At 33.0% G+C, this 12,552-nt stretch overlaps 1 protein-coding gene across 1 annotated transcript; it reads left to right on the top strand.

Annotated features, from left to right (window-relative positions):
* The first annotated feature begins 241 nt into the window (after nt 1-241).
* On the top strand, nt 242-3,769 carry Trissin (trissin). The gene is made up of 4 exons (XM_053745823.1): nt 242-342; nt 863-996; nt 1,802-1,935; nt 2,320-3,769. The coding sequence occupies exons 1-4, from the start codon at nt 303-305 to the stop codon at nt 2,363-2,365; spliced, it is 354 nt and encodes a 117-aa protein (XP_053601798.1). The 5' UTR covers nt 242-302; the 3' UTR covers nt 2,366-3,769.
* Nucleotides 3,770-12,552: the final 8,783 nt, after the last annotated feature.

The raw sequence follows: 12,552 nt of genomic DNA on the forward strand, positions 1-12,552 counted from the left end.
ATTGAGTTTATCGCATTCATACAGACAGACTATTTATAATATGTAAGGATATGCACAAAAGTTTGTATGAAACTATCATAAGTATTTTGTACTAAAATTATATTAATCTGTTAAAAATATCAGTGACAGACTTAAAATGTAAATAACTTTAGTTCGCGTCCTCAAGCATCCCACGCATATAAATGTAAGCAAACTTCACTCCATATAAAAAGGGGTGAAAGCTATTCCATAGCTCCATTGCAAAACCAACACTGATTCCAGTACTACCAAAGAAAGATTACTTTTTATTTTTATTTCTCAAAATGTTTAAGATAACCGCAGTCGTGTCTTTGATGCTGATTGGTGAGTTAACGTTAACGTTTTTTTTGTATGAAATTTGACCCAATCAAAACTATATGATTAAGTTTTTATCACTAATATATCATCATAGTACATTTTAGAGTAATGTTCGCCATGTATAATGTATGCAATCGACATTCATTTACTACCTCGTAGCCGATAAAGAAAGCAGAAAGCAGTTTTTGCTAATATTATCTTTATTGTCGATTTGATGTATTAAAAGCACTGGTAGAAATATAATACATTCAGAAATGATACTCTATATCATATTCCTAGGTGAGACTAGTAACACACAACATTTTTGTACAGTAGGTAATAAAATATCAACTAGCAATCTAGAAGCAGCAGCAGCCGTAGTTTACAGGGGTTGTGGTAAATTTGCCACATAGTTAATTCGTCACTGGAAAAAGTATAAATTCATCACGTTTTAATTGGCAGTTATGTAAATTTGTCACAGCTAGTTATTTTAGTATAGCAGCTAGTTATTTTGGTAAAATGTAACTGATGTAATTCGTGTCTCCAGGTAGCACGCTATGGGCGACCAGCTTGTCCTGTGACTCGTGTGGTAGCGAGTGCGCGTCGGCGTGCGGGACCAGGCTTTTCCGCTCCTGTTGCTTCAACTACTTGAGGAAGAAACGTTTGCCGGACAATGTTAAGGTAGGCTCTTGATAAAGCTTGTACCAAAGACACAAGCACAATCCAGAATCATAATAAATATGTGAATTAGTGCAAATGTCTGTCACAATACGAATATCACCGGTTAAAGGTATAATCAAAAAGCTCGTATTTTAATTTGCGTATGGTATAATTTTTATGTTTATAATTAATATTGACAACTTCAGGCTTCTTCGTAATTATGTCTTTGAAACGGTTGCTAGGCAACACAATATTGTTGATAACAAGAGGAAGATCGCTTGCTACAATATTCGACTATAAATTAATATACTTGGTAATAAAACCACATATTTAAACAAATATAAGCAGAGTATATTTCAGCAACAAGACGACATGTTTATTATTTTAAAGAGAGTGATATCTATTTTCTTATTCTTATTGACAACAGTCGTGCAGGATTACAGACAAGGTTTATATAGTAGAGGACAAAATAAAACCCACATCATAAATAAATAAATATAAATATATTAGGACAAATCACACAGATTGAGCTAGCCCCAAAGTAAGTTCGAGCATTGTGTTATGGGATACTAAGTCAACGATATTATATTTTATAACAAATACATATATAGATTAATATCCAAGACCTGGGCCAATCAGAAAAAGATCATTTTCCATCATGACCCGACCGGAGATCGAACCCGGGACCTCTCAGTTCAGAGGCAAGCAGATTACCACTGCGCCACCGACGTCGTCAAAAGTATGTATTTCTATTTGCAATAAATTAATATATAGGTATATCGATTGGCAATCCAGATTTGTTATATAATATACCTAATTGTTACAGCTCTGGACCCCCAATACACCTAAAAATCAAATTAAATCTGAAAGTGCCGAAGAAGTTCTGAAGCCCAAGCTCCCATTTTATATCGTCGATGACATTGCCGATTCTTGGAAGAATCCCGTCTCCAATGATATTGGGTAGGTACTCATTCAATTTTTTCAAATAGTATTAACAAATATTTACAAAGTGCCATTCGTAGTGGGTTATCACAAGTGGTCATTTCTGAATACTACCAACCCACATTTGTCGTTGTTATCACTACCATATAATTGCATATTATAAAATAAGTTCGCTGCCGCGTCTGTCTGTCTGTTCACGTTAAACTCAAAAGCTACGGCACAAATTTTCTTGCGGTTTTCACTAACGGATAGTATGATATCCAAGAGATGTGTGGTATGGTATACAACAAAGTCGCTCTCTGTATATGTCTGTTTCTATACATTAATAAATGACCCTGTCCAAAGCCGAGTCAGGACGCTAATATTATTATAAATACATGTAACATTTACTTTTGATTTCAGGTCGTACCCTGACGGAGAAAGGTTGCAAATAGTGTATGATGTATAAAATAAATACCTTAGACCTAGTCCAAAAATTTCTAAGGCTGCAATATCGTTATCATAAACACAGTATTTAGTATATTCAATGTGATGAGTATAATCAGTATCAATTGTTGAATAAGATTGGTGATATCAGGTAATAGCTATTATATACCACAATATCGACACTATGGTTTTTTATGGTGTGTTTGATCGAAGAGTATTTATTTATTTATAATTTATTCGCACAAAATATGGCACAGAAAGATGTTAAAATTAAATAGTATCACATATTTTACCAAACAATGGCATGCAAATGTAGGTACATAAATATCAAACTCTAAAATTGTTAATTTCCAAGATTACATTATGTCAACAATAATTCATTTTATAATTTAATTTCAAATAAACACAATTTAATTTAGTCATTAGTTAGTCAAATACAAGTAGCACATTTAAAACATTAGTTGTCATATTTAACATTTACTGTTTAAAAATTCCTGAATATTATAGAAACATTTGTCTACAAGCAAATCAAACAGTTTATTTTTAAAAGGTCCAAGATTTAGCTCCTTCATTGTATGGGGTAGTTTGTTGTATAACTGTATGCAGTTCCAGTAGCAGTTTTTATGAAAATATTTTGTACATATGTTGGGTAGTAAGACAGTCTAAAGCCCATAGTATGTAACTTTTGCGATCAATACATCATGAAATACTAGTACATTTACCATGGACTTAGACATCGAAAAACAGTAGCAAAACTAACAGTAGAAACGGTAGCGTGAAACAAGGAAATATAGATTGGTAGTACACGAAAGGCATTTTCAATTTGCTGCAAATGTTTGACCGCAGGCTTCAAAGACTTACAAAGTCGGTAAAATGATCAGTACTTTCCAATGATAAATCCAACTCAAGTGCACGCTCCTCTCCAGTCGTCAGCAACTTGCAGTTCACGGAGAATTTTCATTTTGAAAGGATTTTATTGTTTTTTTTTTTAAGATGCAACAAATAGTCACGTACAAAATAGTAATTATATTATATCGATTTATACAGAGCTGTAAATTTTTATACATAATATACGAGTATAATGTAACAAACCGGTGGTCATGTTCGTATAAACTTTAGACGTTAGAATTAATTACTATCGAGACAAATGATTGATTTTATGCAGTGCATGTTTCTTTTTTGTAAATATATATATATATTTATTTCCTTGATACGTAGATTGCGTGGGAGCACCAACTGCATTCCCAAATTGATGACTGTCCGACCCATTAACAATGGCTGGACACGTTTGCATTGCAGCGTGTAATGTTAATGGCGATGGACAGTTTATTGAATATTCTTGTTTACTTAAGTATTTATTATATAATTTAAAATAACACTAGTTTTTAAGACTTGTTAATAAATATTATATGGTTTATGATCGAAATATGTCTTGTTTTTAATGACAGGCTTATTGCAATCCATTCCTTTAATTTTTATCGCTCCAACGCTCCTATGACAAAATATTATTTATATAAATGACTGCATCTGTTGAAATTCATCGATCTGTCAATACAATTTTTAAGTTCGTGTGGTATCAAAATCGATTAAATCGTTTTCTAAACATTCACAATTTTGTAAAATCTCATCAAAATTTATTGTATTCGCGAGGTACGTTCGCGGCGAACAACTAGTATTATTTGTCTTGTGAAATACTATATACAAACATTTTTCCTTAAAAAAATTCTCAAAGTAAATGCGCAAAATTGTATGCACAATGCAGTAAAATATCTATATGTAAACGCAAATGTCATATTTTATGTAGTGATTCACTTAGATACCATCACCTTTGTGAAAAATACATACAAAATTGTTACTTTGTTATAATAAATGAAATCATTTAATTCATAATTAAAAAGTAATAATGTTGTATTACACGATGTACTTTGAAAATATGCGTTTTAATATAACATTACACTGATGTTTACAAAGTACTTTTCCCGCAAAGAGGTTTTGTCCCTTCATTAATCAAACTGCTGAATACAAAATGCGGGAAATTCTAGATATAAACACCGCTAAAGAGTGACGTATTCATGCATTCACCTGTCACGGAAAGAAAGCTGCTCCATTATCTCAGACAGTCGTTCGTGTCGTTTACTACATTTGTAGACGGGAGCCAGTGATGTAAATAAAAACACGAGCCAAAAGGATTTTAGATAAAAAAATATTGATTTATCCAACAAGTTTTTTTTTATTCAAAAAATTATTTCGAAATTCGGTTAAATAATATAATGTAAACAATGTTAGCTATTCTTTGTATGATTTAGAGAACTTCAATCTCGCTGTAAAATCTACATGAACTATGTGAAACATGCAAAAGTAAGTTTATTCGTTTGTTTTTGACATTTATACTTCTAAACATCTCTCATGAAAATTTCGAATACATTCAGATAGGAATTATAGAGAGTAGATGGCAATTCACGCGGACGAATTTTCAGGCTAAAGCTAACTCTGCTTTTAAAATTATTAAAACAAAATCAATTCCAAACGTTATCCTGTTAGTTCAGTAGCATCTTCATTTTCATCAGCGACTATAATGAATCAATATTTAAATTATGTATATTTTTGATTATTTTTAGAATACTTTGAAGTGTTTCATGATAAACATTTATTTTTCAAAACAAGTCTATAACAAATTTATCGATTTCAGAAGCTCCAAATTATAATTTTCACGGTCTTACTGAAGTTCTAGAACAAAAAATAAATATTGGTACATATATATGATCATTTCCATTTCACAAAGTCAGTATTCTGACACGACCAAATCGTAATATATGTACAAAATCTATTCGAACAGACAAATGTGTTCTTCTCGCTCGAAAGAAATCGTAAGTTGACAAACGTACCTAGCTGGGATAGGAATTGCTTTTACACGCTCTGTTATATTAGGCTCGTGGTTTGTTAGCTGTACATGTCAACATTTTCAAAATATATTTTACAATCCTAAGTAATATTATACATGCGAAAGTAGTTTGTTACCTCTTCGTGTGTTATCTAACTAAATGCGAAAATAAGTTTGTTTATTTGATTGTTTTTTTTTTGTATTGACGCTCTATCTACTCAAGCAATCTTCTTGAAATTTTGCATAGGTACGTGTATTTTGAAGTATGAAAAAGGACATATCATCCCGGAAACATAATTATTTCCGTGGGAAATTCACACGGGCGTAGCCACAGGCTAGTAATATAAGTTAAAACAATATTGAAGTCAACAATATTTTCCATCCCGCTTCTAAATCACAAGTGAAGATAAAGCGTTCTCCATAACTTTTGTTTTGGATAAAAACATTATTATTATTATTTAAAAATGTGTGTGCGTGTAAACTTGGGTTCCCAAAGGGCGCAGGCATCGTGGTAGACCACGAACAAGATGGCGGGACGATGGTTGGCGATAAACGGCTCAAGACAGAAACCTATGGAAGACAAAAAGGTGAAGCTTTTCCCCAGCAGTGGGTCACAAACAGGCTATTGAAAAAATACCACATAAAAATGCAATTCCGCTATCTCTACTCCGTTGACACTTTGAACACAATCTCAAAACAGATTCCCCAGCAGACACGTGCATTATATATGTTTGGAGGGTACCGACGCCATCCGAAAACCATTCAAATTCGACAGAATTCTATATTACGGATACACGAGTTTTATGTTACCTTGTTGTTCTGTTACGCTTAACTGTATAATAATAGATTAAGAGATTGTATATAAAAAAGACGACAAAGATCTCCAAACACAATATTTTCCATTACAGTCATTCTCTTTCCATAGATTATTAAACTAGTTTCAAATAACGTTATTCCCTAGCTTGCAACTGGACTAAAATATAATTATCCTAACGTATTTACCACACATTTTAAAATAGATACACAAACTAAAAAATAAACAACAAAACTCTTTGTACCGTAGTAATTTCAATCCTTTTTATGAATTCACTCCTACTTCTTCACAGTCGTATTCCTCATGACTGAGGGTAGTGGTCATTACATGGAATGAAACACATGTAACAACTTACTTGGCATTATTAATGAAGTGGATTATCATTGCTTTCTCCATTTCATACACAAGTTAATAATCTACCAGTGTGCAGGTTTCCTCACGATGTCTTCCTTCACCGGAAGCAAGTGGTGGTCGATGAAAACTACTATACATGAGTCAGATTGGTATATAAACTCATGTGGCACGAGTAGGATTCGAACCTGGGACTTTTCGATCCACAGGCGGGGGTCTTAACCATTACACCACCACCGCTTATAAAAGAGATACACTAACTAAGAAAACAACAAAACTCTTCGTACTGTTATTTACTATTAATTATTTCAGTTCTTTTAATGAATTCACAAAACGAGAGAAAAGATTTTACAATACTTGCAAAATATGATCACAACAATATAATATATCTTAAGGGTTTTTTCTTTTCTCTCCATCATCACAGCTAAAAGCCATAGTTAGCTCTCAATGTATTCCATGACCACAAAGAGATTTCAATCCATTACGGCCAGTGTTATCATTCAATACCTTTGTTACAGGAAACGAGGCGAATTGAATTAAATTTATTTGCTTTGACCTATCTGAAATATATTCAAAAGTCGACGGTATTCCCAGGAGAGTAAGGCACTATTTACAATTTACGATCGAAAATTCATGCGCGCGATAATTTTCGAGAAATATAATTGTGTTGTTCGATTGTTGACTTGTATCGGGGTTTTGTATGCAAAATAACGAATTGCTGATAGAATTGACCCTAATATATTTACTGTTGACCTATCATAAAGACTGCAAAAGGAAGATTAAAATTAGTTAAGCGTTCAATATAATGTTGTGCCCACAATCTGCTGTCATACTAGTTTGCTGGACTGGAATATTTTTAATGGAATATATGTTACTGTAAAAGCCCGTATACAGATAAATCTTAGGTTTTTTTTAGAAAATCTTAGGATTTACCGGCATGGGTTGGTAAATGTAAGGATTTATAAATAATTGACGATTTTTTAGGGCTTTTGCCATCAGAATTTAGTATATGGTATGGCTGGTAAATGTTGGTTTTGGGAATAAAACAATGAGTAATTCTTATTAATCATTTATTTTTCTGTCAAAACCTTACATATTTTTATGTAGGTATCATAATTATTAGAGTAATTAATTAAGTGAGTAATTAGTCAAATCCTTATCTATTTTAAATTATTCATTTGGTAAGTATTGTTGTTATTTATAAATGTTTTTATATTTTAAAGGTAAAGTTATACCTTACCTTTAAAATACTTCTTAAATAGTAAAAAATAACAAAAGTAAAATTATTTTCTTAACATTTACCGCTCCTTTGATGTAAATCTTAAGATTTACCAAGTGATTGGTGGTAAAAGTTAGAATCGCAAAATTGTTCGGACTTTTACCATTAAGAGTTGGTAAATATGATTTACCATTTAGGTTAGGTTATAAGGTTTTACTGCCAAGCGCGCCTTTACCCAAGCGGGTAGAACTGAAGGCTGACGAGCCGTCCCGCTGGCCGCTCCGAGGAGAGCGGCCGAGCCGAGGCCGCCGTGGTAGCGGCCGCCGCGCCGGGGCTGTGGAGCGAGAGTAGCACATGGTCCCGACACAAATGCGGTTGGCGTTGGCATCGTGTGATTTTAGTGGGTTCAAGTCCCACACACCTGTCCGGCTTCCCGTGGCTGGATGGACAGGACGAGGGTCTTTCCACACGTTAAAAAAAAAAAAAGGTTTTGCTGGAATATCTAAGGATTTACCGTAATTCGTGCTTTTACAGTAACATATATACAATTCCTTTAAAAATATTCCAGTCCAGCAAACTAGTAGGACAGCAGATTATGGGTACAACATTGAACGCTTAACTATTTTTAAACTTTAGCAGTCTTTATCCATGTACTGGTTTCTATAAATATATTTTGAATGTTTTAATTTTAAATTAATAAAATTACATATCCAATGTTGCAGTGGTAAATCGTAACGACATGTAATGTGTTAATCAAAAAATCCTTACGTATTATAAAAAAAACCACATCACTTCTCTCGAATCTGTGTCAACGGGACGAACTCAAAAAATACCGGACGGATGTTTGTGCGATTTTTACCAATAGTTTGTGTGATTTCAGAGAGAGGTTTACGTGTATACTTTATTATGCAAGCAAAGCCAGGACAGGTTGCCAGTAAGAAATAAGAATGGAACAATCATTTTGCTTACAAGTTGTGTTCTAGTTATAGCGAAAAAAAATTATAAAAACTTTGAAAAAAAAAACAAAACTTAAATCTAAGGGACACGTGTAACAATATTTATTTAAAATTGTGTTTTGCTGTTTATATGTGTTTTATACTCATGGATACAGAACTCATGGATGCGTTATCAGAAGACGTTATACTAGGTCCTGAATCGTCATGAAGAGTGCCAAGTGCCAAGAACCAAGTTTTCAAAGGACAAAAAGAGATAGCACAAATTATGATAATATCACGTTCTGGAAACAATTTGACAGTTGAATTCAAATTTATATGTATTTATAAGTAAAACGTGAGAATGTTAATTTAACTACCGAGTATTTAATTAGCTTGAATCATTAACATGTATTAATTTAAATTTCGTTGAACAATATTCAACTCCAATTAATTAGATTAATGATAATTTTGTTAATATGAAAGAGCAGTTTTTTATCACACACCGAACTCAAAGTTGAGTTTCAGTAAAAGCTGAATCTCATCACCATCATCATCATTTCAGCCTCTTTGTGCCCTCGCCTCTCCTCGCCTCTCCTCGCCTCTCCTCGCCTCTCCTCGCCTCTCCTCGCCTCTTCTCGCCTCTCCTCGCCTCTCCTCGCCTCTTCTCGCCTCTCCTCGCCTCTCCTCGCCTCTCCTCGCCTCTCCTCGCCTCTCCTCGCCTCTCTACGCCAACCTCCTCTGTCCTGTGCCTCTCTCATCTATGAACAACCTGCGACTTTTATTATATCGTCCGCCCATCTGAAAATCTAAAGCTGAAGCTATTATAATTATCATCAGAAAAAAATATGTTGCTGCAAATTGTCTTTGTGAACTTATTAACTTATATTGTACGGCCAGTTTTTTACATTAAAAACGTATACTGCACATTTAAAACAAGTATCGTGTACCCAAAGTACAAAATACATGCAGTGATTATGTTGAAAATGTTTTCGCAACCAAACAGTCGACTTAAAGTTGTATCCACTAGCTTGTACAATAAAAGCAATTTTAACTTTGTAGCCAAACTTTTACTGCTCTGTACGAATTGGTGGATATTTTGCGCAGTAATATGGTCGATAGATGGTGAAATTTGATGTCGTTACAAACAAATTTCACTTGGAAATGTTTAAAACTTAGGAAATGTCAGTTTGATTTTCTCGTGAGATTTTGAAAATTTATCGTTGCGAACATTTTTCGAAATTCATTTAAATACGTAATAATTGAAACGGTTACCAATAAAATTATTCAATCATATATAAATTATAGTTAGAATTTGGTAGTATAAGTATAACTTATAATAGAAGATGGAAAAAGGAAAACAGAAGCAAAAACTAGAACTGAAATTAAAAAGGTGCAAGCTTTCGTAAAAACGATATCTTATAACGCATTTATTGGCATTACATAAAAGAGGTCGAAACATCAGAAAATCTACTAAAGATGTTCCAAAAATACCTTTAGGTTTTATACCTAAGAAATAATTCACAAAATCTTGAGTTTTAAATTATAAGAACCGGCCAGTTTTTCACTGCCACAAAGACTGTGTATAAATCACTGCATGTCATCGTCTGGCTTTGTTCGGCCTTAGAGTGTGGTTATAACAAAGAGAGGCAAAATGACCTCCTTAAAGCTAGAACGATTGTCGGCAAAAATTTCATGTTAGAAGAAAACCATTCTTTATTCTTTAATTTATAACTGTTAATGTCGTACGCGCTACTTTCTTAATATCGAAATGTATATAAACTAATTAGAGTATCAGTTACTGCGCTTTTTCTCCGCACATTAGCCGCAACCTCACATTAAAAAAAATGTTTCATTACAAAATGTAGTCACAATTGGCTAAATCGAAAACGGTGGCCACTTACCCTTTTAGTCAATTGTGACCACATTGTAATAAAGAAAACTATAATACTTTCTACTGAAAATTCTTTATCTAGTGTGGCATAATCTGTTAAAATATTTTTGAATTTTTTCATAAGATAAAATGGTGGCCTGATGATGGTGGCCCATGTGTGCGGAGAGAAACGGCTTTAGACACAAATCACATACACATACAGCTGGATATGCCGTCGTAATTATGGTAAATTTTGAGCCTTATAATATAAGTGCAGACTTTTTTTTATGACTAATTTCGTAGCGGATAGTTCAAGTGCTCTTGTTAATTCTTGTGGCGAATTTATTTCTGTGAATTTATGGACGAAGAGTTTTGCGGATTTTTTGTTTATTATTTTTAATAATAAATCACATAATATTTAAATTACTCGTTATAAAACTTTACGTTTAAATCAAATGCTGAGTTTTGAAGTCTAAAACTGTCCAAACATTCTCTAACCTTGATTCTGCGAACATAAAAAGATATATCTAACTGAACCCTTCCATTTTATCGCCAATTAAGAGACGAAATACTTTGTCTGTTTTTCTTGCTGTCCGTTGTTTGGGTAATTGAAAAAGTTTTCTTTCTTCTACCAACATTAAAGACAATCTTTGACCTACACGATGTTCGTAAATTGTGTTAACATTTTTTGAACGTAAAATAAAGTTTGCAAGATATATTTCTTGGCTGGGGAAAAGTTTCATCGTTTTTCACATAAAATTTGTATGAAGACCTAATGAGACCTAACTTTGTCGGCAATGTACAATTGACCTTTATCCGATAAGAAATCGTACTTTCCTCTATGGGTTTAGAAATAAAATCGCTACTACTTATCGCCTCCCAGCAAGTACCTACTAAGCATAAGCATATGTCGTGGGTCTGATAAGTCTTAATACAGAAACGAGTACAACAAATAAAAAATTGCAGATTGTATATATGTAAGTACAGTGAATGAGATCTTTATTATATAGAATCCGATAAAAAGAACAAAATGAGAAAAAAATAGCGAATTTCGATATAGAAGTAATATAAGAATGTGTGTCAAAGGAGACAATATGGGACAAAGAATATGAAACGTTTCAATTTACGAAAACAATCGATAACATAAATACTCCCGCCATCTCATTATGCAGATGTTCGCTTATTATCGATTCGAGAATTGGCGAAAGGAACCATCTTTTTAGTACGTGACTATTTGTCGCTTTTTGTGAAGAATAACTCTGATCCGATGGATTTCATTATTATTCCAGTTTTACAAGTGACGCCATATTCACTGAAGATAAGAATATCATTACATAACACTGTCTAAATACCCCTGGAAAATATCTTAAAAAATATAAAAATATAACTCCGTTAGTCTAGTAAATCTCCTAGACTAGCATCTGAGATTTCCTAGACTTCCCGAATCAGATTTTTTTAAGTGCAAAAATCACACAATCACTGCCGCTCCGCAACAAACACAAACACACAGTAAATCATAATTGAAACTTCACGCAAGTGAAATTTGCAAATGAACCTTTTAATTGAGTGCAAATTAGCCAATAAATCGCTCGCTATGGCCAGTTGCTGCGGTACGGCGGTTTAAACCAGCGGATATTTATTTAAATCTGTAACCGACCCCGCTTCGATCCACGATAAAGCGCAAATCCACTTCTATATTTCTTCTCATTTGTAACATGTTTGAACCGGAGGTTTTCATTTATGACAGAAATACTTTACTTTTATATTTATTTTATGTAGGAACAGGTATGTCATATATACCAAAATCCCTCTGAATCTCACAACGATAAACGCAAAATATTAACTTCAATTCTATTTGACACATAATTAATACATTTCAATATATTCTCAGAAAGTTAAAATAACGATCACTACTTAGAAATTCATAGAAATTTTTAATAGTAACCATTTTGTTATTCGTTATACACTTGATGAAAACAATTTGTGAAATTTACTTTTTATATGAATATTTGTTGTCTGATTAAAATATATACTGACATTCTCACGAAGACGCTAAAAATTAAGCCACTAAATAAACTTTTGTTCTTTTTATGTCACTTTCGTAACGTCAAGAAGAACGATTTTCTTTTTAATTTTTTA

Source organism: Plodia interpunctella, chromosome 5 (genome assembly GCF_027563975.2).
Source record: "Plodia interpunctella isolate USDA-ARS_2022_Savannah chromosome 5, ilPloInte3.2, whole genome shotgun sequence".
Classification (NCBI taxonomy): domain Eukaryota; kingdom Metazoa; phylum Arthropoda; class Insecta; order Lepidoptera; family Pyralidae; genus Plodia; species Plodia interpunctella.